Source organism: Bombus terrestris, chromosome 9, assembly GCF_910591885.1.
Source record: "Bombus terrestris chromosome 9, iyBomTerr1.2, whole genome shotgun sequence".
NCBI lineage: Eukaryota > Metazoa > Arthropoda > Insecta > Hymenoptera > Apidae > Bombus > Bombus terrestris.
The window spans coordinates 16212799-16240068 of record NC_063277.1 but is presented as its reverse complement, the minus strand read 5'-3'; the positions used below and the strand labels follow the sequence as shown (position 1 = coordinate 16240068).

Below are 27270 nucleotides of genomic sequence, written 5' to 3'. Positions count from 1 at the left end.
ACTTTCAATATCTCAGATTACGAAATAACGTGTTCGACTGTTATGACACAACGGGAAAATCTCGTCGCGACGAATCGTCAAACAAACGCTGCGAGAGAATACTGCTGCTGTGATTCGTGCGAATCATCGACGAGAATCGTTGAAAACTTGACATTTTTGCGAATAATTCAACGAATTTCCGAAAGAAAGCTAAAAAGATAATTTCCGTTATTCGCGCGAACGTATAGAAGAATTTTCTTCCGCGGAGGAAATTTACGTTGAAATTTTTCAAACGAACATTAAGAGAGAATCTTTGTCTTTTCCATTTATACGAATGCAGGCAAGAATTGTCTCTTTAACGCGTTTGAACGTACGTTGAAAACTCGTAGTCGTTAGGAGAGATTCAAAGAATCGTTTCTCTCCCAAATTTAGAACCATTTTTGCAATTTCGAGTTTGTAGCTTCTTAGAAGTTCTTTGTGAGCAGGTTCGACTCGTTCTTAAGATACAAATTTGCGCCCGTATGTCGAGAACGATTCTCCGAGAAGGGAGAACAGCATGCGGGTTCGAGAGGCATCAATCTCCATTAATTGTTCCTTACCCAACTGTTTCTTCGAAAGATCAGACAACGTGTGGCGATCGTTTAGAAAGGGAATCATGGTCTTCGAAAATTCCACCGTTGCTTTCGAAGCAGGAAAATCCACGAATGACACATTTATTTGTTGCTTTAGGTGCACTACGTGCGCACTTTGTTCCGTGCAAATTATGATGTAACATTAGCGTCTTGCAATTCTCGATAGAACTTTTTCTAGGGAACACGATCAAGGTTACATTCTCGACACTGAAGCGGCATTCTTTGTATCATCATTTTTCTACAAATTCGAAGTTTTCTATATGAGTTGAATTATAGGCGAAAGGATTTATCGAGTGTTCAACGTTTAGCATTTTAACGATAGAACGTATTTTAGACAATGCGTTTGTTACGATATTTGTCTTTTATTGGGCTAAAGGAATTTTTCGAACGTTTGGAAACATCTCAAATTCTTGAAAAACTTTTTCATCAAACTACCTTAGTAGCCAGATGCGAAACTACAGTAGTTACGATAAATCACATAAACTCTGTATATTTTTCCAAAAACAATCAAGCGGAGACTAAAGCATTCTAATAATTTCTACCGTAATTTCGTTCCTTTTCGTCTCCACAGAATTTTTCAAGTAGTATCAAGGAATTCTATGGAAAAAATTATTCACGAAAGTAGAAGACCAGAATCAAATCTCTTGAAATAACTTTTGGAAATGTCACGAAGAAATTTAGATTTAATTATCACGAATCTTTTTCGTTATTCTATTCCCTCTCTCTCTCTCTCTCCCTCGTAACGAAGTCTAATAAATTCCATTCGAAAAGAATTGCCCAAAAAGTGAAAGATCATTTAATACGAAATAATAATCTGTTAAGAGCCTCGAATTCTATTTGTATTTCCTTAAATCGAATTTTCTATTGAATAGCATATCGAAGAAGTTATTTCTCAATTCAGTTGATTTATCTCTATCGAACAAAGTAATAAACCAATCGGTATAATAGTGACAAACGTGCGTGCACGCAGTACAGAAGCACGAAACGTAAATTCGTTTCGGCTCCTCTTTCCTCCTCGCGACGCGATCATAGACAAAGCGCGCGCAAACCGGCAGCGTATGTAAATTATATGGCCAGGCAACGAGCGTGTGGTCGCATTACGGTCGGACAGGAAGCATAAATTTCGTTACGAACGCCAAACATAGTGTGCGAGAAGAGCGTGCGTAGGAAACGCCAGGACCGTTCGGCGTTTTCAGCAATCAACTCGTTCGATTCGTCGAATCGTTTGAAACGTTCGGTTACATACGTTCGACGATCGCTTTCGTAACTCAATTCAAGCTTCGGTGGAAGTTGGATTAGCTGCTTGAATCACGTTCAAGCTGAAGTACTATAATTTATGCGTATTTTACTTCTTTGCAGTCGAATTTCTTATATGGAAAAATTTTGTTCTTTGTTTAATCGAGGATCTTTCCGAAGGAAAGGAAAGCCTCTGTGGTAAATAGTAGCTTTCCCTGTGAACAATGCAATTTTTTTGACAGCCGAACTTGCGAATATCAGTTTCGTATAATAAAAATATTGGGTTGGTAACTAAGTGATTGCGGATTTTGTCATTAGGTGGTATTGAAAAAATCCGCAATCACTTAGTTGCCAACTCGATAGAAGACTTACACGTTTATGCATAAACATTCGCAATTTATTATTATTACTCGTAGTTGGTAAAATTGAAAAGTTAAGCAAATGATACTAGATATTACGAGAAAAAATATGACAAACGTATACATTCGGCTGTCCCAAAAATTTCTTTCCTTTTATGACGAAATAATAGATGCACAACATTTTTTGTTTTATTTTCCAATAGAACGAAATAGAACATACGTAATCCAATAAAATAATATAAAACAGAAAATACTGTGCGTGTATTATTTCCTAATGTATTTATGTAAAATATGCTTTCTTTTCACTTTTTTATTTGGTAGACTATTTACAATCAATTCTCATTGAGAATTATAAGTAAATTCTCAATCATCGTCCGCAATTTTGTAATCTGCTGCAGAAAAATATTTTGTATAAAATAGAGTCATAAGTTTCTTTATGCATTATCGTATTTTTGCCTTCTTAGGTGTCCTCTGTATCTCGTGTTTTGCTCTTTTTCGTTTAATTATATAGAATATTGGCGGACGTGAATCGTACGATTTCACCGGCGATTAATCGTAATAAGAAGGAACGTTTTAATTTACAAGGTTGTTTTCTATACGAAACACGATTCTCGCTCTTATCACGGAAAAGGAAAGCACGCTATCGTGACGGATAAAGTGATTTATACTGCCATGCTCGAAAGATTAAATCGCCCTCTGAACGTTCGACCACAAGGCTGCGAATCGATAAAAATAAAGAAAGTGGAATACGTTTCTCTGAATCCTCGACTATTCGTAGAAACAAAGAGTCTAATTTCTTTCTTTATCTTCCCCTTAATTAAAACAATGTTAAGACAGATTTAATTGCCTGGTCACTTAGCATATTTAGCTACACTTAACGTGCAGACTTCGCTAACTTTTCAACATTTGCATATCTCCGGCATGGATTGACGATGAAATGAAACTTTATGCAAAACCCTGCTGTTCTTTTCAATGTATACGGAAGCATTTCATGCTGTATCACGAATCCCATGTTGTTAGAAACGAAATGGTAATTCATTAAGACAGCCTTGTTATTATAACAACATTAAAGTTACGTAGATGCGATGGTACTAAAACATGCAAATGAAATAATCTATATATCGTTTAAGCCGATTAAGTATAACACTCAGAGTGGAAAAAGAACTGGTACAAAATTATACAATTGATAAATTTCCTCTTTGCAATAAATAATAATAATAAAATTGAATTATACTGCCAAGTTTGATGGAATCTATATCTGTATCCTGATCATAATGTTGAGAGGCGATAACGTTCGAATTATTCAATAACGTAAAGTAATCGAAAAATAATTGCAAGTGGAATGTTACCTTGATGCAACCTGTAATGGAGGTTGAGACTATTTCCTGAGGAAGGTCTGCTCGTGGATCGATAAACAGCTTGTAAAAGTAAAACTATAGTCTAGCTTCGTGAGTAACTCATCGTGCCTCCTGGTAAAGTAATTTGCCGTAATTAAAGTCGTATAATTGGGACAGATAGCGTCGTAATATTCCCCTGTCCCTTCGTACACTGTGTTCCTTGTCGGAATCTGCTTTCTCTCTGTCTGTAACGCTAATTTCAGACCTTTTTTTTTCGAACCAGCTCGTTTCGATCTTGATCACCCTCCTTCGATGTTCCGTTTAATTACGGGCTTAATTGTGCGACAGCCAAGCCGTGCCGAAAGGTAAAACGAATCCGCAACGATTTTTCTTTCCGTTCGTCGATATATTACCAGAGGAAATTGAATTTTTTTTTTCTCTCTCCTTCTTTTTCTGTTATAGCGAAGCGGAAAAAGGATCTCGCGAGATCTTTTTATTCGATTTAACAAGAGACAGGGGACTGATATTTGATTCGATATTACAGAGAATTGTTTGAGATTTTAAGTTTGTTCTTATCGAATTTAACTAATTCGAGAAGACTTTCGTTAAGAAAATTTCTATCTTTATTTGCAAAATACAAATATAAAGACAGAGAAAGTGAAAAATCGCTCGATACCGTTGACACAACTAGAATTCTAGGTTTTCATTGTCAACACCTAATACCGCGAAAGGCACGTGTATCAAATGACAAAATTATCAAACAAAAACATATTTTGTATCCCAGTAGTCTCACGTTCCTTTATTCTCCGTTCAAAATAAACCTGATACGCGGATATATGACTTTACAATTTTTTTGGAATCTTTAGAATCTTGACAAAAAGAGGCGCGTGATTATAATGTTTCATGTATCTAACCTTGGAATTTTTAAGATGTTTATTCCGAAGCCTTCGGTGATGTTCGAGCGAAAGAAGTTGGTAAGAAGCAAGTTGGTCGGCCACGAAATTCGTGCCTTTAGAAAGTGATCGTGAGCAACAGTTTGACAAGCGCACAAAGTGCTCGGAGGCATTGACTTTTCGAACTCTTTTCTCCCGCGGCGACCTCTCACCTTCGCAACTAGTTGAAATCGCTTGGCCAACGTGTATTGTTCCATCCAACAGGTTCGTGCTTTATCGTCGTTTCTCCTCGTGCATTTTTTTTTTACGACGGCCTTGCCTCGAATTTCACTATTCTTTCTATTTCTCGTGAGGTCCGTTAACTCGAAGCCTGGCTGAATGTTTATGAAAATGAGACTCGTAAACCGGTGGAAATTGCCGCTGAACAGAATTTAGACGTTGAAACGTCCATCTCGAGATAGCTATCTCGAGATCATTCTATTACAGCGATAAATTCGAGTATATAATCCTTTGCTACTTGAATTTTGTTCACTTACAAGATGTGATAATTATAATTTATAATAATAATCGACGCGGGTGTTTCAGTTTAACCCGTATTTATATGTCTATTATACACTGCCAGGTAGATGATCGCAGGATAATTCTTCTACTTATTCCGCGATTCTTAATAACATCGTCTGTATTTGTCTAATTATTCTTTTGCTCGCGTGGCTGAAATAATAAACAGCGATACAAAGTTGTTGTAACAAGATGTAGCTGTATTCGAGAATCTGTTGAAAGAACCTCTTGGAACGTTAGGTTGGCAAGCGATACTTTGATGATTGGATTAATTGGGCGTGGAAAATTGGAAGTATTACAGTGGCATTCCTAATTCCCTTGATTCTGATTTATACCTGCTGCAATATCTTCTATTAATCGCAAATACCGCTAATAAAATAGTATCTTTTTACGTTTTCATCGATGTTATCGTTAGTTTAAGAAAATATCGTAAGTTCAAAGAAGATCGATCGTACTGTCCGTTTTTGTCAACTTTCAGCCTTTTTATCTGCGTCAGAATAAAATTTTTTATCGTTTATAACGTGCACGTGGATGCACGTACGATATTGTGCAGTTATGCCGTGCAATTTCGAGAAGAATTTTCTAAAATACAGTGGTCTTCTATGTATAAGCTCTCTCAGAGCTTAGCAATGAAAAGCCTGATTTACCAAGACGCTGTTAGGTTTATTATTATAGCAGATGATTCCATCAAAAACAGACTCGAATCTTGTCTGTTGCACGTCACACTGTCTCCTGTTAATGGAACTTCCAAACATTTCGATCTTCTGCTTACTTATTCTCACAGTCTTTCAACGTATCGCGGACTCTTGGACTCTCATACTCTCCAAATCGAGATATTCACAATTACAAATTTTTACACTCGCAAGATCACAGATCCCAAGGTTTTTTGGTTCTACGTTGCCCGGGTCGTAGGCTGAAATTTTTAAATATCCAAGTAACCGGTGTCGCGCGTTTTCCAACCCTTTGATTCTCGAGCTCACGCGTTTCTACGCTGCCGAACATCCAAATTTGTCCAATTCTCACGTTCTTCTGCTCTCGCAATCCTTCGTTTCAATCTTTTTCTCTCTCCCGACGTCTTTTTTCCTGGCTGTTTGGAGGCTGGTTTCCACGGTTCCAGGGAATCGAGTCGCTCGTAAACTCGTGGACTGGTCGCATGTTTCGTAGGAGTTTCATGGGATTTCGATGGATGGAAGGGGTCGTCCCGATGCTCGTCTGTTCTGTCTATTGGCGGTCGAACGCGTATGTTGCAGAAACGACAGCCGTAGGAATTAGGCTGCCCACGCTTATGTCGACGACCGTACCGAAAAAGCACGATAAAAGCTTTCTGGCCAGATGGGCACCGGTTGCGCAAGCTCTCTCGCTCTCTCGTTAGAGACAGATTTCTCAACATCTCTTTCCTCGTCCCGTTCATCTACATACACGAGATCTTCCTTTACCGAGACTTTCGACAAGCCACCATAAGACTTCTTTCGTGTTATCGTTACATCGTGTGCTGGGAATGGTGGAACGCAGAATAATTACGTAATATTGCAAAACGCACTTGGGCGATCGGTATTTATTTAAACACCAAGGATATTTGCACTCCATTTTGGCTTCTTTTTGAAGCAAGTTTATCGTAAGTTTAAGATCGAAGGAAATATTTCGTGCCACGTTAGGACGTAAAGAGAATCTTTTTTAATTTTTTTTTTTTTTTTATTTATTTCTTAATATTCACAATTTATCTATTTTGGACATTAGGTCGAATTTTTTAGCAGTTATATCATCATGTAGGTGGCTACCCCCAACGGGGTATAATCTTTTTTAATTGTATATTTTTTTGAAAAGATCTTTTATACTTGTCGTTTTCTTCTTATTAACGCTGCAACTATTTTCACGTATATTACGAGCGAAGATACAAAACGATCTCGAATTCATCGTAATTAGTAGATTCTTTATTCGTCGTTCGAATTTCTTTCCCGTCGAAGTTAAAAGGCTCGGAACTTGGCGCGTGGAAGTTTCGTCACGCGCGACGGGATTTAGGGTGAGAACCGTGGCACATGTTGGAAGGAAAACGAGTCGACCAGAGGATCGTGGAAAGATTAATTGCCAGCTGGGTCCCGTGCACGCGAAAGACGATCGCGCGTAGCCAGGATTTTCGGCGCGTCTCGCCGCTTTTGAGGCAAAGGGGGGGCACCTTCGATATATATCGTTGCTGGTGTATTTATGACTCGTGCTCGTTACGTGCCGCTTCGATGCATCGTACGCTTTACTTTAAGCTCCGTGGAAAATCATCGATAATACCTGGTTCTCGTCAAAGGCCTCAGAAATTTCTTTCTTCGACATTTTCTTTGATCTCTATTCGCGAATTTTCTGTGAAACCAGCGTTTGTCTTTCCAACATATGACAATTCCCTAAATGTTACGCAACAGACCTTGGAATAGGTTGCTAATAAATGGCCCACCATTTGTTCTGCCGCGTTTAGTATAAGTTTAGAAGATAAATAGGTGCACGGCTGTAGAACGTGCACGTTATAGTCTTAATTTATTAGATCTCTCCGAAAGAAGGTTAAGGAAGAAGGTTACAGAAGATGAGAGAACTCAATGGAAAACCATTTATATCTATAACGTAGCAATCGTCAGAGATACCATGAAAGGAGCGATTAGAAGGAGGTTAACTGTGAGAATAGTTTTGAGACTTGTCAGATAACGCAGAACTCGAAGACAGACGAGATGCAATTTTAAGGATGAATTAATTAAGAAAAAAAAAAAAGAAAGAAAATCGGGGTTATGCAATCGTTGAAACGCAAGAAACAAATTTGCGAGAATATAAATAGGAATGAAAAAAATAAATGGTGAAAGTTAGGTCGTTTAATCCGAATGAAATGTAACAGATAAATATACGAGATACGAATAAACATCATAAACAAAATAAAAAGGAGGAGTTTCGCTCGTTGAATTTTAATAATTACATTTAATTGCAACTATATCTCTTTTGTAGACGTTGGAAAAAGCGTTCGGCTCTTAAATAATCTCTACAAATGTGGAATAATTAAGAGAAAAGGAGCTGCAGTCTGGTCGAAACTGGCCTGAAATTTGCATACGTTCTTCTATACGTGTCTCTCGAACGCTTTCGTGAATTTTGTTTACCTATAAATATTCTCAAACAGACTTCTGAATATTTTAGCGATATCGGTTACATTTTTAGCATTATTTTTCGAGTTACTATTTTCGACTCTACCTTTTCAATGATCTATCGATATTTATCTTTACAATTGTTTTTCAAAATATCTTTTTCCTGTTCGACGAAGATCTCCGGATTTGAGCCTGTAGCTAGAGATATCGATTCGAACGGCAGTGGAAGATAATAAATCACGTTCGGATTATCGAAGATTTACTCTGCTGCCATATAGCTGGAAGATTTTGTAGTTTCTAAAAATTTATCCGCCCGATAATTTTGTGTTTTTCGTTGAAATATTTCCTATCCGTAAATCTTCGTTTTGTATCGTGTTTTTCGGATTACGATGGAAGAAGAAATATCGAGTTTTGAGCTGCTCCGTCTACTTCTGTTATTCCCAAATCTTCCTCGTTAAATCTAATGTACAGAACAGGAAAAACTTCTCAACGTACACCCTATTTTCCCACCATGTAATATATTCCAAACCAAATCTCGCGATCTTCGCTTTAGTACGTACATGCTCTGTGTACATGCCTCGTCCCTTCGACGAAATTTTCATTTGGAAAACATCTCAGATAGATCTCCTTTACCGCGTAATCATCTGCACCGCGTAAAGCAAACTTTATCAATTTTTAACATGTACCTTTCCTCTCGAAAGCTCAAGTGGCCTTTTCTTTCATATTCGTAAATCACTCGCCGTTAAAGAGCCACGGAACTTCTTCAAACACGTGTACCTCCCCAATTTCGCCTCTCAAGCCAAACGACAGTTCCACGAACCATCATCGACGTCGGGATCAATCGCCGTAAACACGTTCGACGACTGGTTATCTTCATCCCAAAGCCTTTCAACTGCCCTCCTTTGTAACGTACCTTGGACGCGAATACGACGAATCCAGAAGACAACAATGGCCCATCTGTCCACTACGTGCCCTTCTCCGCGCTCCTCGCTGGCAGTCGAAGATAAAATCGATAAGATTTCTGGTGCAGAAAGAGGGAAAGACGGCGGCTTGTCCGTGGAAGCTGACGCGCGACAAGCGCATAATACACTCGCGGCGCTCTATGAATCGGAAGTGAGCTTATTATTAGGCCACGCTCTACGAATAGTCCGCACCTTGACGAGACGAAATAATAATGGCGCTTAGAAATTCTGTAGCGTTCGAAGCGCGCCTCGACCGGATTCATCGAGGATTTTGATGCATCGCCAGTTGCTTCGAAAGTTGGTGCGGTGTTTTAAATTTAGAATATTATCATTTCAATTTTCCCCGTTTCGTCGTATTTGTCTGTACATGATTTCGTAGATTTGAAACCGATGATTTGAATTTGATGGCATTTGGCAACAGAAGCTGAGAGTTGGATTTTAAATACTACGTTTCATGTTCTTTGCTTTTATTAAGTATCGTACAGTGTATTTCAATGTCGACCATCTCTTTTCCCAAGTTTTTATCTAACTGGTTGATAATTCTTCGCTTTTATCCGATTCTCTTCGTATATTTGGGTGACGTTTCAAAAACAGTTGAACGCGATTTATAACGTGGCATGGATTTAGCGACGATTATCGACGAAAGTCAAATGGCCAGAGGAAGGGTTTTCGAAGAAACTCGCCGCGTGGCAACAATCGAAAGCATTGTCTGCCGAAAATGTTTCGGCGGGAGATCAGCCGAATACCGAGTTGTTCGTGGCATACATCAAAATCAAACGGTTTCTATTTATACGTTTTATAACAGCGTGCAACGGCGACGGCTTCGATCGGACACCTGTTTCCATTCAAACAAACTCGGTTCTTCGATTATTATTTCAATCCGTTGCATCGCCCCTCGAGCTTTACATAAGCGCGCACTGATTACGTATTCGATCGGTGTGTTGCACTCGACCGATTATTTTCAAGAGTTTGCAGAACGATTTTTACTGGTCGTTACAGCTTTCCGTTGCATCTTCGGTTCTCGATTTTTTGTTTTTTTTTCTTTTTTTTAACTTTCCATGGAAATTCGTCGAGGATCTTCAAACCTTCGAAATAAATCTTTTACATTCTAATTTCTGAAATTATTATCATCCGATAGTATCTGATATCTGTCGAACGTAGTTATTTTAATATTACAGCGAAATCTCACGCTATATATCTATATACGATAGATTTTTGAAAATGGAATGGAATAATAAAGCGAGAAAAGAAAGCTTTCCGACAGCTGGAAAATCGTAGAACGAACTTAACGAAGGAACGAAGATTAATTAGTATCGATTATTTGGAGTAGCATTTTGGTTAAACGAATCGAGTACTTGACGTAATTTAAAGGAATATTTCTATGTCTTTCGTGTCATAATGTCGTATTGTGCAGATATTTTTACATCACAAGATAGGTTCTTGGAACGCTTGAAATTCTCTTGCAAAAATATATCAGTATAATAATAAAAGAAAAAGGAAGAGAAAATCGTAGGATATTTTAGTGTCTTCTAATAAATAACTAAACGACAAGAAAAATAAACATTTAGAGAAATATACTCCTCGTTATAATTTTTCTTAACAGTTTTCAACGTTGTATATTAAAACGCTAAAGAAGAAAGAAAGAAAAATAAGTATGTCTCGGAGAGCACCATTCGGCGAAGATTGTTTTTACATTTATTTAACTCTGATTGGAGTGTAAAAATGGAAAAAGATACATACGTAGGTAGAAGTAGTTAATTAATGGAAATTCAGGCGTAACGCGCAGAATGTATCGCTTTGTTTCGCGATTCCACTCGGCCGACTATTTTCGTAGAGCTCAATTTCAAAATCTAAGCGTTCTTCCTCCTTCCGCTTCGTGGCCTCGATTCGCTGGATTCCTCCACATCCTCTCTATCATCTTCCCGTTTAATCGGTGTGAATAAATACGCGAGGGAAAATGACAAGAGGAAATTAGACCCACACACTCGTTTGTCGTTCGTTTGAAATCGTCGTCCTTTGTTTCCTCCATTTCTGGCTTTTATCTTCTCGTTAAAAGAAACACAGTGAATAGTTGGATTCTTAAAAATTAAATCGCTCACCTTCGTCCGTAAGTTCGTCCGTAGCAAGGAGACGAGACAGATTGCAGCGAATTCAAAGTTTCTACGCGTTTATAGGAAATCAGAAGATAACAGACGGATCGAACAGACGTATAAAATATCCATACAATGGTTTCTGTAACAGACGATAGGCGAAACAATCTTCCACCGAGGTTCTTCGATCGTACTCTAAAAAATTACGAATTTCCATAAGAATTCACCATGTAGCTGTCACTTTCTTCTACCTTTCAATCTTTCGAGCTGTTCGACGTGACTTCTGAATGGCTCGTGTATCCCTGACTCGTTTTCCCGTGGCAGCATATAGGTCAGTGGGTATATACGTTGCTCGGCTGGTTTGGCCACGAACCGACGAATCCGTAGGAGACCAGATCCGGTCCGAGGAAGTGGACTTTTTGGTCGGCGGATGCCAGGCCGAGAAGGCCCGCGAGGACCACTTCGAAGATGGTGGAGTGGCGATGGAACCGTAGAAGGTTGCGAAGGAGGAGTTGCAAGGGCATTAGGCTCCGAATACGGAACGATAAAATTCTTACGAAACGCGGCGTTATTTCCCTCTCTGTTCCATCTTATCGTCTTTCATACTCTCGTGCATCGAACTGGCACTCTCACAAAACGAGAGGCAGAAACGTCGGAGGTAGAGGGAGGATCCTCGTGCGTTGCGGAGAGGAGGTTGGGCAACTGGAAACGAGCCGGTGGCCGAAGAATTCGACGCTCGAAAACAAACCTCCGCTGGAGGACGCGTTTCGTTTTAGAGGACACGCCAGACACACGACGCGGGGCCGACCGCGCGTCAAAATGTATTTTTGACGGCCGTTTGACAAGCTTTTAACGTTCCCCTTCCTGTCCTCCTCTTCTTCTTCGTCCGCCTCCTTTCCGCCTCCACGCAACGATGGATTTTCGCGCGTCCTGCGAGCCGCTTCTGTGCCTCGTTATTTTTGCGGATCGTGTTACGTAAGCGTGCTCTGCCTCTGGAAAGGTTACCGGAAAGTGACAGGTTCTGTGGCCGAGATAACGAGCAGGAGAACTGAAACTTTTTGAGGATATGCGAACTGAAACGAGGCGCGAGTACATTTCGCTTTGGAACTTCCTGCGACGAGGTTTGTAGAGGTTTTTGGTTCACATTTTCTTCGCGTTTATGCGATCTTTTAGGAATATGAAATTTAATTTAGAAACTAAAACTAAAGTCATCTGCCGCAAAGGTGAAGTTTGTACAAGTTGACGTGGTGCAGATTCGGAGATAATTTTTTCGTATTTGCACGTTTCCCGTGTTTGAAGCTTATGCTATATTTGTCTTACATAGGTTTAGGAATATTTCGTGACTTTTAGAAATTTCTTAATTAATAATTTTCAGCGCGATTCACGATGAATGTCGAGTTAAAATACCGTATCCTCTGACAGCCGATCGAAAACTGGTCGCGCTTCAGCTAATCGATAAGGATCTTCAGCTTCCGGTTTCGTTATCAACGTTTCGCGATTCGGTTTGAATTCCTCTTTGTTCCCGCATTGATTCGAGCTCAATAGCCACGCTTTCAAGGACGTATCAATAAACTTCTCGTTCCCCGGAAAGAAGACTGCACAATAAGGGGAATAGAGATCCAGTTAGCTCCGGTAAATCATCATTGAATCGTCGCTCAACGCGCGTGCAAATATGCTAATTCGTTTCTACAAATTAACCAACTATTATTTTACTTTTCCATGTATCGGCGACTCACGTTGTTTGTTAAACTCTTAACGTTTACACGTGTAGATCGCGAATATACGCGTTTCTCGAGCATTGCATCGTGAGTTCGGATACTTTGAATTATTTTTCCAAAAAGCTCATAATCGTAAAACGAGGAAAAAGAGATCGCGAGCCTTTAATAATTTTCGTGACATCAATTTCAAATAAAAATTAAAGGTCGTTAAAAAAATTTCCAAAATAATTCGTACGAAACGTTTGAAAAAATTCATGAACGAAAGTTTCGTAATAATATACATAAAGTATATGAAAAGAAAATTATGTAAAAAAGAAAAAATATAATAACTCGTATAAAGCGCATTGTACATAAAATTCCACGATACAAACATAGATTTTGCGTGATATACGTGTTTGTTTGTATATTTCGTAACAGATAATGGAAATTCTATGTACATTCGACTGTGTCAAATTAATAATAAATTCGATCGTAAAAACCTTTCGAGATAATGGCAAGTTTCCGTTACCTCTGTTCTTTTTTAATTAATTGGAATCCCAGGAAAAACCGCAATCAAGGATGTTGCAGTTATCAAACGTTCGAAATTCTCCAGAGAGTCGTAAAAAGGACGTAGCCGTAAAGTGTTGTGATTTCGTTTCATTTTTGCCAAAACTCTCTCTTTCTCTCTCTCTCTCTCTCTCTGGAAATACATTCGATCAAAGATAAACCAGACAGAGATGAGAAACAATCGGATTTGACTTCTGTATTTTTATATTTCGTAGGTATTCGCCTCGTTCTCTTTATTTTTCAATTATTTCACTGAATAATTCCACGAAATTACAACAAGACCGGCGGACTTGTTTGTCGATCGAGCGTGAGAAAAGATTGCTTTTCTTTTGTTTCCGACGGAAATAATTATTTAAAGAACGAGCGGAGTCGTTAACGCCATAAGATCCTGCGATAAGCTCTACATACACAAGTAACGTTTATTAAAAAGAACTGTTTCGAATTATTTCACGATTGTTTACGATTTCCAAATAGAGGAAGGAAATTCTGAAATCTGCATTCTGTCCTTGTTCGTTGTTAATCGTTCGATAGGATCTAGAATCGATACGAAGAGTAAATCTTTCCAACGTGATCGACAGATTTTCGAAATCATTTTGCGGATTATGATAAAACCGATATGTATCCGTTTCATAGCATCTCTTCTCTAAGCGTTCGACAAATTAGTATACTCGTCGACTTCGTCGAAACATAACGCTATCAGAAACTCGAATGCCACAAAGAGACTTCATTCGCTTTCAACCAGCTCGAACCATCAAACCGCACATCCGCACTCTTAATCTCTGTTCTTGTTCCAGGTTAAATGGTAATCTAAATCGACCATGTACAACCTGAATCTGAACGTGAACCCTAGTCCGACGGCTGCCGCGGGTCTTCTCGGTGTCGCGGCGGCCGAGGTCACACCAAGGACACCGGAAATCGTAAACTCCCTAATCGCCATGACCAATCCCTTCGAGGGTTACACGAACGAGAGGAGCAGGGACCGTACGGATTCGACTAGTAGCGGTGAGCCGAGCCCACCGAGCGTTCAGCACACCTGTAGTCAGCTCATTAAAGAAGGTAGCCATCCGGTGGTGGCCTTGATAATATATCCTACAGGGTCTTCTCTTGTTGCCGAATTTCTTGCTCTTCTTCTTTTCTTTTACCGTCGAAACTCGCTATATATTCAAGGTTATCCGGGATTCGGTAGCGATTCTGGTTTTCTAGGGACAGAATGGTAGGGATAGTACCGTGCAGAAAGTCTTAAACTTTCTACGATCGTAATCTTAATAACGGTAATTAATCGTATTTTTAAGAATCTATAGATATTTCCTTCGTGATGCTACTTGGTTGCTGTCTTCCTCTGGTTTGCAAATTTTACGCAGATACTCGGGCAAATAGGCTCGAGATAAATTACCTTGCGTTATAAAACATAGGATGGAACGATTTAAAAAATAGGCCGCCAGAAAGGTGCAAGTCAGAAAACGAAAATGAGTTGTTCGCAATACTTAAAGCGGAACGGTAGATAATACAGAAATACAGATCGCAGAAAATTGCAAAAAAAAAAAATTGTCGACAAAGTAGACAGTCATATTCATAAAAACAAAACATTTTCGTTTGATGGATTTTTAGGAATGACTGGAAAAAAGCAGAAAGATCGAAGGAACGTTCAGACGATCGATATTATTGTCAATGCCTAAAGTTCTCAACATTGTAGTGGCTTTTACGTACGATAATGTTGAAAACTTCAAATATTGACAATGATATATTGATAGGTCGAACGCTCGTTGAGAATACTTTGGTGAGCGATACTTTATATTCCAAAAGCCTTATATTATGGTTTTTAGTAACGATTTAGGCGATTAACTGGTATTTGAACATCACAGGATTGAAGTTGACGCTGCAAACAAAAAGGAGAGCCAACGGGACCGGGGACGATACGAAAAAGAAGACAAAGAAGGAAGACGGGAGCGCAGACGACGAGGAAGAGGAGGAAGCGAGCAACAACAACAACCGCGGTGGAGTAAGAAACCTTCACATACTGTTCTCGTTAATACGATAAAGCAGTCGTGATGTTGGGCGATCCGCGCTGTAAGTCGCCGTTTCATCGATTTCACGGGTTTTCAAGTCAGACCGGATATACTCATTCCATCCAGTTCTCTATCAGTTACTGCTCTCGTCAAGAACTCAAACGCTACACCATAAAATAAATTACTTTCATACAGCTGTTCTTTATAAACGTATAAAGTACCGTGCAAAACTCTTAGGCTCTCGGTAAACGAAAATGCTTTGCTTTTAGAAATTAATGTAAAGATGTTCGATGTCATTACTTCTTAAGAAATATTTAATTTAATTAATAATTCAACCAGAAATATTGATTAATCTGTAGCAAAATAAAGAAAATATTTAACCTTAAGTTGTTCTTAACGTCATATGGAAATATTTCCTAGAAATATCAATTGCTATTGCGAGGTCGTTATGGTAAATAGCCTAAAGCTTTTGCACATTGCTGTACTAAAAAGATTTCTAACGATAAGACAAGACTAGAATGGTTCTTAAAGATCTAAAATTTTTGTAGCTAACTCCAGAGGACGAGGAAAGGCGCCGAAGGAGACGCGAGAGGAACAAGATAGCCGCCACCAAATGTCGATTGAAGAAACGCGAGAAGACAGTGACCTTGGTGCAAGAATCAGAGATTCTCGAAACGCAGAACCACGACCTGAAGTCGCAGATTCAGGAGCTGGAAACACAGAGGCGCAGGCTAGTAGACATGTTGAGTCTCCATGGACCAACTTGCTTGAAGCAAGGTGGTACAGATACCTCGTACCAACAGTTTGCAGAACCTTTGCAGCTGCCCAGTTACCAGGAAAACTTTGTGCAGCCTCCACCAGCATTGAATCAGCCTCAAAACTGTGTGACAGAATATCCGGTAAAGGTGGAAGAGTACGAGGGTGACTTTTATCGACAAGAAAGTCCCTTCGTGCCGACTTCAAACGCTGGTTGTACGGTTTAGTAGCTTTATAGACGTTCTAAAAACGTCTACCGCGCCATTTTCAAGAGTAGTCCTTGTGAAGATTCGGTTTACCGGTTGACGAATATGGTACGTTGTTCGGTTAAGAATCTAGGATCGTCTAACGATGAAAGAACAGTCGTATGCATTCCAAGAAGACGCAAGAAAGCGGAAATACCTATGTCGGTTAGTGGAAACGTCGTCTTGAAGACGATTTAGGAATTTTGAACGAGATTTTGAGATTATTCTGGGTCCTTTTGCATCCTACTGAACTAGTATCATTAGATGGATATTAAAAGTCACAAGTTACAAATTATCAATACCAAAATTGCTTTTCATCTATAATTTATAAAGAAAATTTTATAAATTAGAGATTATTCGATTATTTTATTTGCGGAAAAAATTGTAAAATTATAAAGAAGAAATCTGTAACTATAACTTATCATTTGTCATTTCATTAATCATCGATATTATTAGTTAGTAGATTATTACAAGAAACGACCCTGATCTCGTTCTTAGTACTTCCGGTAGACCGAATTTTCTGGATCTCCCTTCTCTGTTAATCGCAAGTCTGTAGTTCGTAAGTTGATTACTGTAATAACGGTGCGCTCCTATCTTCTCCTTTCACCCTGTTTTCTTCTTCTTTCTTTTTTAATACTTCCCTCTATACTCAAAGCGTTCGATGGAGAACGCTTGAAGACATTCCTTGAAAGTAACCCTTTCTTGAAAATAAGTAACCGATTCCTTGAACATAAGTACTGTGACATTCTAAGGTATAATTAATGTAATCGATAAATGTAAGGTAGAAACGAATCATCTTTGCGATACCCGATTCATTAATATCGATATATTTGTATCGAACGTTATACAAAGAGAGATTATAAATTCTTATTTTATTCTTGACCGTATTGTATGATTGTTTTCTAAACAAACATACTTGTGGATTATGAACATGATATAGTAAAAACGATTGAGCATCGCAAAGATGTTTCGTTGCTTTAGGTAAGAGTCGAGAATTTCTTTTACAAATGGCGGTTCGCGTTAAGTGCCGTTATTTTTTACGCGACATCTCAATTCACCAGTGAGAACAGAAAAGTATAATTTGTAACTCGGCATAAAATAAGTCCTCTGATATTGATTACGACTATCTCACGTGCATTGGGACGCGATTACGAGATGCGTTCTCAAAGGATACTTATAATTATACGAATAATCGAAAACGATATATTTAATACTGTGCATATTTTATACAGTTTACGTATGTTATTGTATTTACACTCGCAGACACGCACATGTCAAACACGTATGCGTCATTAACAGTTAACGAGAACACGATATACATGACGATTAATGACAATGATCGAATGATATACCTCAATTTCGTGGGTAGTTACCCTCCCTTAGTGCGTTTGCGTGCAAAAATTTGTTACAACCTAATTTTCTTTTATATTACAACTCTGATCGTTCGTAATCGTTCAAATTTTTAATACACGAATGTACATGTAATAGTGACAAGGAGGAATGCCAAAGAACCATCAGAAATATCGATCAGAGAATATTTTTGTTTCTTTATAACAAGATTATCGGTGGAAAGAAATTAGTAAACGCACTCTGGGCTACGCTTACGCGTTCTTGCAATGTACGGAAGCTAGTTTAATTCTTAGCCGAAAGCTATTTTAAATAGTGAAACGCTTTTTCGTGTCCACGGACTAAAAAATGCTTTTCATTCATTCGGAATGTTACCGCCGATTGATCTAACGAAAAAGAAGATTTTCCTTGCACTTCATAAAGCGGAAGTGAGACAAAGTCTTCCTCTTGTTCTTCTTTCACGAGATTAAGAAAAAAGCGTCCACGAGCATTAAGAATGATTTCTTTTTTTTTACGCGTAGGACGAACACGTAACAGTCACACGTGTGGTGCTACATATATATATATAGATATTATATATATTTGCTTTTTATATAAATTTTATTAAGTTGCCCGAAAAGAGTATTTAATAGTTTAATACACATGTTAAGCGTATATTATCGATGTCTATTTACTAATGCAGAGTTCTGAAAGTAATAGTATATCAGATATATTGAAACAGAGTTTATATTTATATACGAGATTTTTCTATCGTTGACACATTTAGAAAAGAATCCGAAAATAGTCGAAATAATTATTATTAATATGCTAAAAATGCACAATTGATTTTAATATGCAGACTGTTTGAAAGTATTGCATTTTATTTTAAACGAAAAATATTCCGATGTTTACGGAATATACATATACACATACATTTGTCAAAAAATCACGGACAAAATTGACGATTCTTTAAAATAAAACATAGAGTGTATTTTCATATAATTACGTTTGCTATCCAATATATACTGCCATTATTAAAATCCCAGATACAGTCGCTTATAGTATCTGGCCTATAGGTTGGTTGTCTTTTTAGTAAAGTATATTAAAAACGAAGTCTTTCTAGAGGATAAGTGCAGAATAACTTTAATAACCAATAGCAAACAGTATATAGGATTTTATTCATTGTAACAAAATCGTACTATTGTCTTTTCATTACTGAGTACCTGGCCGTGGTTTTCCATGCGACAGCTATTTTTTCTTAGGAGAAATGCATTGAATTGAAGCTAGAAAAATGGCTGACAAAATCTTATTGTTGTAACCCCTAAGGGAAAATTTTATTCTTCAAATAAAAGTGCCTTCGATACTAATCATCTAATGTTTATTTTTGCTTCAAGTTACTCCATAAGTTTTAATAGAAAAGTCTAAATGTTAAAAAAGTACAAACAACAAGAATATTACACACACATTTTATTATAAAATTCAATATTAATATTATACACACACATTCTCATGTCTCAATCACAATCAATTCAAAACAAAATATATAATTTTACCTTATAAATAAAGATACATAATGGGAGAAAACAGTAATTGTACCTATTTAGTGTGAGCTTATGAACCCCTAAAAAGAAAAAAGGTATATAAATATAATTATTTGAATAAATGTAAAGAGTACACAACCAAATCTACTTACACAATGATGTTATTAATTGGAATATGGATTAATTTAACAAAAAATCCTATAAATCCCATTATACAAAAACCAATGGCAGTGGCAATGGCAATTTTCTGAAATTCTAAAAATCATCATACAATAAGTTACAGTTGATACTCATTTGTCAATCGACTTTATTAGAAACCTACCTTTTCTATCAGGCTTCGTGCACCGTTTAATAAGACGAATACTGTCTTTCGCGAATTGACGTCCAGGTTCGGTGAGTTTCTTCACTTGATCCATTATGTTCGTGCAACTGAAAGTAAAATGTACGTGTAACGAAGCAACACATTGAGCAAGTCACAGTTACGCTCGATCTTTATAATTAGAACAAACCAATAGATATGTAAATTACATATGCTTTTGAATATATAGTACGCCTAATAATTTGTTATATCTCACTTGAACTAGATAGATTATATATATTCAATTTTGAATTCCTTAATAACAGAATTTGATTTATAGGTTATAACAAATGTTTTTTAGCGTATTGCTAATATTTTTCTTAGTTTTCTGTAAAAAAATCGGGAAGTTGGTCTTCAAAACACTATACTCACGTTGTGTAGTATTGGAGGACGATTCACGAAGTGTTATTTGACGTATACCGCGTGTACGGTATACGTATAAAAGACTGTACTTGTCAGAAGTTGAGGCGCTACGTGGACACTACGCTGTAGGAACGTCACTTCCTAGTCACTGACGTTGGAATTGAAGAACTGCAGCGGGAATTTATACTTATTCAAATTTATATAAATTTTCTGAATGACTTTCTGAAAAATTGTAATTTGGATAATAATACAAAATAACGAATAAGTAATTTATGAATATAATTCACATGGATTCACATAACTTTCTATCTCAAGAGAAAAAGTAAAAATGATACGGAAGGAAAAGTTTTTCTAAATAAATCAGTTTTCATTAAATGGAGGATAGATAAAGGAATGTTAATGCATGATATTGATTATCCATAATTTAATATACATAAATAAAGAAATTCATTTTATTATGAACTTTTTATTGAATAATATGATTTGAGAACACCTTACGAATTATGAAATGTCTCTTAGGGATTCCTACGATAGTGGTCACGATCATATAAACAGGTCCCAACATTCAACACTAGGGAAACCATCCGAAAATTGAGTCATGAAAAAACAACATGGAGGAAAATAGATTCTCGTTTTCACGAGACAGACAGAGATGAGTAGAGTATTTCTGTCTCTGTCAGAGACATTCATAACACGTCATACACGCGCAAAACGAGAACCTTTTTGTCTTCCATGCTGTTTTTTCACGATTCAATTTCCGGATGGTTTTCTCTAAGCTCCAGTATGGAATGTCGAAATGATAGTGGCTGATAGTAGTCATAGGGTTTCCTAGAATATGAAATTTAGTTTTTTTTTTTCAATTTTGGCACGAAGCATGTTTTGTTGAATATAGTTATGTTCAGCCAGAGAGGAAATCTGGTTCGTTGTAACATTTAATAATATTAGCAAATAATAACATTAATTACAAATCGCAGGTAGCTGTAAAAAAACTTAGCGTATAAAAGAAGATGATTTTAAAAAATTATTTGATTATATCATACTAATGTTAAATACATTCAATTTGTCTATTAGAATACTTCTGCAACATATATATACCGTTACGAGTCGATTGTAGTATTCTATACTGTATAGATGTACAGGCACACGTATATTAGCTTCGACTTTGAGTGAAATTTCTACATTATCAGTTATCTTTGACACTTACGATTGTGGTTAACCTGTCAATCTGTCAGGGAATTATATTTAGAGACTGTACTTTGACCAAGAAAATTAAATATGCAGATTAGTCGAACCTAGTCCAAATTATCAAATTATTTTATTAAAAAGTATTTTAATTATTACAAGAAAAAAATATGGGTAATAGATCTAGTCTTCTTTTGCGTGAAGAAGAAATAGCACAAATCCAAGAAGCTACTGGGTGTAAGTTTTATTTATAAGATACTTATGATATTTTAAGATGATGTCCATATTCATTGTTTTGTTTAAAAAATTCTTTTTTAATTGTATGCATATGTATTCAAATATTATGCAAGTTTATATATAAGCATTCTATCATTATTTTGATGTGATTATAGTTACACCAAACCAAATTGAACGCTTATATAGTCGTTTCACAAGTCTTGATCGTGGTGATTGTGGAACACTTAGCAGAGAAGATTTCCTGAGAATCCCAGAATTAGCAATAAATCCTCTTGGTGATAGAATTGTAAATGCTTTCTTTGAGGAAAGTGGTAATGATAGGGTAAATTTCTTACAATTTATGCAAGTGTTGGCTCATTTCAGACCGATTAAAAAGAACAGCCCTAATAGATTAAATTCTAGACAAGAGAAACTGAAATGTAAGTCAATAATATGTTGTTGATTAAATCTAGTTAAAAAGGTCTTAATATATTATAAGTTTCTTATTATTTTCAGTTGCTTTCAAAATGTATGATTTAGATAATGATGATTTAATTTCGAAAGATGAACTTCTAGCTATTTTGCACATGATGGTTGGTGCAAATATTAGGTAAGAAAGTAGTTCTGATTTATCAGTTTCAGTATAAAGTAACAATAACATATTTGAACAATTTTTATTTATTTATTTTAGCGAAGAACAGTTAACTAGCATTGCAGAGAGAACTATAGTAGAGGCTGATGAAAATGGTGATGGAATGATTTCATTTGAGGAGTTTTCTAAAGCACTAGAGAGGACAGATGTGGAGCAAAAAATGTCTATACGATTCCTTAGTTAATTTATTTATTTTTGTTTAGATGATGCACAATTTGCTGATGTGTTGAGCATATGTAAGAAGATTTATAATTGATATTAACGAATACAATTACTTCTTGTTACATCTGCCGATTTGTGACAAGGTTGAATAACGTTTGGTATTTAATGGTACAATAAAAGGAAAGATATCGTAAATTGCATTTCTTTCAAATTGTTATTAAAACAGCTGCAGTTTTAATTAATAAAAAATAGTACAATATTATATATTTTTATGATTCATAGTATACAAACTCAATTGCCATTACAGATTTTGGTAACCTGTTGTTTACAATATCTAATCCATTATTCATTCTGCTACACCGTTTACAATCTTCCAAAAGAAAAAGAGAAGGTGACCACATTTATAATAAAGAGCATTCTTGAAAAATAAGTTATGATATTAATGACACATTAAAAAAAATGGAAACATGGATGTAAAATATGTATTACATTAATACTATGTATTTTATTTGTACATGAATTATATCTTGACTTCGGAAAAAATATTGAGGCATTATTATATATTTCATTAATCGTATATTTTCATTATAATGGAAATTCTTACTGTATCTATTTTACCTTCCTTAATAGACTGCAACTATAGGTGTCAACTATCATCATAGTGTCTGAGGCATTAAATTTTGCATATGCAAAACAATGAGAATATCTTTTGTATTGCTGCATTTTAAGCCGTGGATGATACAGCCAATTTTTTTAAATGCTCCATGAATACTTGTAGACTGACATCGTCAGTTAAGACAGGTGCTCCACTTTCCTAAATCATAATAACAATTAATTAGAAATTATAATTGATAATTGTAGAAATAGAGAGGAATCAAAGAGTTTTATTCCCAAACCCATAGAAAAAAAAAGAAAAAATATTAGAGTTAGTTACAATTGATAAAAATATATTTTAAGAAAATAGATGTCTTGATGCCAACCACCAGTGAATTGTGACAATACTGCTACAAAAAACTGTTAAAGTGTATAGAATTTTATGCTTGCTTTATAGCAACATGAAATTGTGTTAAATAATGTCAGATAAATTAAAAGAACTCAATATTGATGTTCCTGTAAACTTTCAAAGTAACGATTAATATGTTAGTTATTTTACTACTGTTAAGAAACATGTATGATAAAGAGAAAATAAATATTTTACTGCATAGATAGATATCAACTGTCTAGGTCTGGAAATTTTTTTGATCAAATTCCATTACCAAAGCAATGAAAGCAAATATAATAAAAGAAATATAGTTATCAAATGAATGAAGAACACACCCCACTGGGTATCGGCATCCCCTGGTTGCAGGATCACGGTGATAAAAATGATGGTAAAAAAAAATTATTAGTTACGTATGATTGATTCATATTTAATGTTGTTGAAAGTGAACAACAAATAAAATAGTTTGATATAGAAAAAATTTATGTTGTAAATGAAACGCATCATTAAGAATAAAAATGAGAAACAAAATATACTTACCGCTCCATAGGCGTACATATTATTGTGAGTTTGACTTGGATTTACTTTACTCAATAAAAATCTCGCTTGTGAACCACCTTGTTCAGTATCAATATATCTTGGTGCAGGAAACCGTTCAACTAATATTTCAGCGGCATCATCAACAGGTGCTGCTAATAATTGTTTGAAATTCTTGTATTCCGGCAAATCTTGACATCTTAATTGGCGCCATTGTACAATGCTCTGTAATAAATTAAACTCATTACGATCATATCATTTATTATAAGTAATCATAAGTAATATTAACAAATAACTACCTCTCCATGGAATATAAGGATTTGGAAGAAAGTATCCATCAATAAAATCCTGTCTGGTTGAATAGACGAAGTATCTAATAAAACTGGTTCTGGGGGACCACTCAATCCATAACTGTACAAAATTGGCTGCACCATTATTAAAGAATTTGTTAAATCTTCTCGCATGAGCATATGTCTGTAATATGTAAAATTCGATTAGTAACGAAGCGTTTCGATTGATCGGAACACGGAAGTACAGCAGCTACTGACCTATAAAAACTAGTTTCATCAGGGGAATTATTAAATACTTGTAAGAATTGCGATCTACGTAAATGATACATAAATTGAGGATATAAAGAGAAGTTCTCTGCAAGTCTAAAACTGTTTGGATCATCTTTTGTGTATTCTCCGAATTTTTGGCACTATTACAGAAATCCTTAATGTTAAAAAAATTATAATATTAAAATATTAAATGCTAATTTAGCAAAAAATACGAACCAGTCTGATAAGCATTCGATCGACCCATCTTAAAACGTCTGGTCCGTCATCACTCTCTGCTTTAAATACCGCTAAACGTGACATAAGAACAGCTGCTGCTTCTTGATCAAAACCAGCACTTATATGATGCAAAGATGTTGATGCATCCGCCCAGCTGTAATAAGGAATATTGCAATTTAAAATACAATAATATTTAATAATTGGATGATTATATTAACGTACTTTCTAGCAATCGTAGTAACTCTAATTCTTCGTTGACCACTACTATGTTGATACTGCGTGATGAACTGAATGCAACCCCTTCCACCTTGAGGAATCGGCGCAGTATGTTGATTAACAACCTCGAAAAACAATGCTGTAGTACTGGATGGCGTAAGGGAACAAAATTTCCACTGACACGTTCCACCTAATCCTACTTCCTGTTCTCCGACACTCGATCCTTTTACGCCTAGAGACACACAGGGTCCAATCGCACCCGAAACTTTGATCTCTCGCGATGTCTTTACTTCTAATATCGCATTAAATGCCATTTTCAAGTCGCCTTTATGATCCTTAGCGAATACACGTTGGAACGTTTGTTTAAATAGAGAAGAATTGAAAGAATCTCCCATGACCATGTGACCACCTGTTGAGTTACAACATTGTCTCATTTCTAACAGACCCGTTTGATCGAGAGCGCATGAGTATATATCTATTATGTGGCCATTGGTTGCGGCTCGTGACGTGAGAGAATCATAGTGTTTAGTCGCCTTTTTCATATGTTTGGCGTTATCTTTTTGGATATCATGATGAGATCTAATAGGCTGTCTTAAGTCGTCCGTTACGACTTGACCTGGTCCTTGAGAACAAGGCCCACCGACAAATAACATTATTCTGAAAATAATAGTAAAATATACTCAAAACACTTAAATACAATGTTTACAAATGAAATGTATACCTAGCTCCTGTATTAGCATAACTGGCTTCCAAAAGACCAGTAGCAACAGCTAGTGCGACACCCGTTGACCGCAATGGACGTTTTCCCGGACCGATCGGCCATGGATCACGTTGTAATTCTCCCAGAAGGTCTGTTAAACTCATATCACACTTATGTACAGGCTGTAAAAAGCGATTAGCTGGTGGAAGTGGTTGTCCACTTGGTCCTCTTTGTTGATTTGGATTTTGACCCGGCATTGGTCTGCCTATACCTATAACACTCTATAATAAATATTTATTCTACATTGTTTTATTCTATTATAGAAAAATAAAAATATGTACCCAACATATCTTGGACTTGTTTTGGTTGCAAATCTTTAGTACCCCGGAAAACATAACTTTTACTACATCCTTCACAACCTAGTTCATGAACTTGGACCATTCTTCCAAATGTAATAAGACCAATTAGGGCATTAGGTGGGAGCAAAGAAAGTGACATTTGCAATGAATCTTTGAGAGAACCTAGTTCTTCATCATCCATACATGTATCCACGACCATCAAGAAAATAGGAGGCATGCATTGTGCTCTCTGTATAAAGATAACAATCAATATCTTGTGGATCAATATAAATACTGCTTCATCTTGATTTATAAGTATTATTTACCATTATGGTATATTCAATTGTCGAAAACTTCGGTATTAATTCAGCTGGCTGATATTGTTCTGAAATAGCAGCATATTGTGGAGGAAACTGAAAACATATTAAATATCAAAATATTATTTTATTTCTTAAGAGAAGATAATTTTGTTCAGTTCCTAAAACAAAATGACTTGGTTCTTACAGGATTCCTCTGAAAGCAAAGGTTGCACACCCATAGCTTAGCACGGTAATCCACCTGGCACAGTGGATTTAAAATTGCTCTGCAAGTAGACCTTGTACAAAGAACAGGATCATATTGTATTGGTGGAAGATCTGACCTTTCTTTGATCGGTTGGTAAAGTGTTCCTAATGGCACAACAAGTCTGGTGGCATCTAAACGTGAAGAAGGCCAAACATTCCAAGTGATACGTACTCCATCACGGTCTTCATTTTGTTGAATGAAATCTTCATAAGTAGTCATTTTTCTATGTTTAAAGAATACCATAACAAATAACAAATTCAACTGATATTTAATTTCTATTATACATACAGTTTCTAAATATGTGACAAGTGTAATGGTGCAATCAGTGATTTTAGGTTAAACATACCTAATTAAATCAACGTTTAATTATCGTTTCCCGATAATGAGTTTGAAAGAATCTTAAATAATCTCAATTATCAAATTCTCATAGTTACAATATTATTTTACAATTGTATTAAAATGACACAATTTCACCGTAACAGCACAACTCGTGCCGTCATTGAAGCCACGTCACTTGGAAGCTTGGAAGAATTACTCTGACGCATGCGTGCAGCGCTTTAATATCACAGGCGGTATTCGAACGTGAATTTGTAAGTAAACAAAAATTTGGAATATTTAAAAAGATAGCTCTTTGTAATATTTTATATCATTCCTTTATTTTGTCGTTAGAATGAAAAATGTAAGCTAAATGTAAAGAGAACAATAAATGTATCTAAGAACATTGACAACCCCACAATGCAATTATTTTTATTTTGTGGAATTGCGAAGTTCCAAACTTAACTTAAACATAGAAACTAAGGAGAATTATAATCGTGATATAATTTGTCAAGTACATCGATAAGATAGGTAATCCTCTTTTTAATAATAAATAATGCACGCAAATAATAGTTTATTATAGTCTCTGAAAATCCAAAGGCTTAGGTTATTAGCTAA

At 36.3% G+C, this 27270-nt stretch overlaps 4 protein-coding genes and 2 long non-coding RNA genes across 10 annotated transcripts in view; 2 read left to right on the top strand and 4 right to left on the bottom strand.

Annotated features, from left to right (window-relative positions):
- LOC100644299 (activating transcription factor 3) overlaps positions 1-19120 on the top strand; it is a 29934-nt gene extending 10814 nt beyond the window's left edge. For 2 of the 4 annotated variants that reach the window (XM_048408948.1, XM_003397889.4), the window contains exons 2-4: positions 14215-14476; positions 15283-15419; positions 15975-19120. In XM_048408948.1, coding sequence (XP_048264905.1) covers positions 14239-14476; positions 15283-15419; positions 15975-16409 — 810 coding nt within the window. In that variant the 5' untranslated portion in view covers positions 14215-14238 and the 3' untranslated portion in view covers positions 16410-19120. Of the gene's footprint in view, positions 1-12148; positions 12278-14214; positions 14477-15282; positions 15420-15974 lie in introns of those variants that run through there. The other 2 variants (XM_048408947.1, XM_012312081.3) reach the window with 2 other exon arrangements.
- On the bottom strand, positions 7826-9312 carry LOC125385685. The gene is made up of 2 exons (XR_007225217.1): positions 8665-9312; positions 7826-8564 (listed from the first exon to the last, which is right to left on the bottom strand). It is a non-coding gene; the product is annotated as an uncharacterized LOC125385685 (long non-coding RNA).
- On the bottom strand, positions 10739-12023 carry LOC125385684. Its single transcript, XR_007225216.1, has 2 exons — positions 11408-12023; positions 10739-11351 (listed from the first exon to the last, which is right to left on the bottom strand). It is a non-coding gene; the product is annotated as an uncharacterized LOC125385684 (long non-coding RNA).
- An 85-nt stretch (positions 19121-19205) lies between the features above and the next one.
- LOC100644410 (protein transport protein Sec61 subunit gamma) lies at positions 19206-20183 on the bottom strand. Its single transcript, XM_003397890.3, has 4 exons — positions 20025-20183; positions 19617-19723; positions 19447-19549; positions 19206-19374 (listed from the first exon to the last, which is right to left on the bottom strand). The coding sequence occupies exons 2-4, from the start codon at positions 19708-19710 to the stop codon at positions 19365-19367; spliced, it is 207 nt and encodes a 68-aa protein (XP_003397938.1). The 5' UTR covers positions 19711-19723; positions 20025-20183; the 3' UTR covers positions 19206-19364.
- A 699-nt stretch (positions 20184-20882) lies between these two features.
- On the top strand, positions 20883-23437 carry LOC100644768 (calcineurin B homologous protein 1). The gene is made up of 4 exons (XM_003397893.4): positions 20883-21434; positions 21590-21853; positions 21930-22023; positions 22105-23437. Exons 1-4 carry the CDS (start codon positions 21368-21370, stop codon positions 22247-22249), a joined length of 570 nt encoding a protein of 189 aa, XP_003397941.1. The 5' UTR covers positions 20883-21367; the 3' UTR covers positions 22250-23437.
- Positions 22238-26874, bottom strand: LOC100644646 (protein transport protein Sec23A). 2 transcript variants are annotated; one of them, XM_048408930.1, is made up of 11 exons: positions 26684-26874; positions 26278-26560; positions 26100-26186; positions 25777-26023; positions 25457-25706; positions 24742-25392; positions 24520-24673; positions 24292-24443; positions 24043-24217; positions 23747-23968; positions 22238-23565 (listed from the first exon to the last, which is right to left on the bottom strand). In XM_048408930.1, the coding sequence occupies exons 2-11, from the start codon at positions 26554-26556 to the stop codon at positions 23524-23526; spliced, it is 2259 nt and encodes a 752-aa protein (XP_048264887.1). In that variant the 5' UTR covers positions 26557-26560; positions 26684-26874; the 3' UTR covers positions 22238-23523. The 2 variants fall into 2 exon arrangements, with proteins under 2 accessions (XP_048264887.1, XP_012167472.1); XM_012312082.2 differs by having other exon boundaries at positions 22238-23041; positions 26684-26873.
- Positions 26875-27270: the final 396 nt, after the last annotated feature.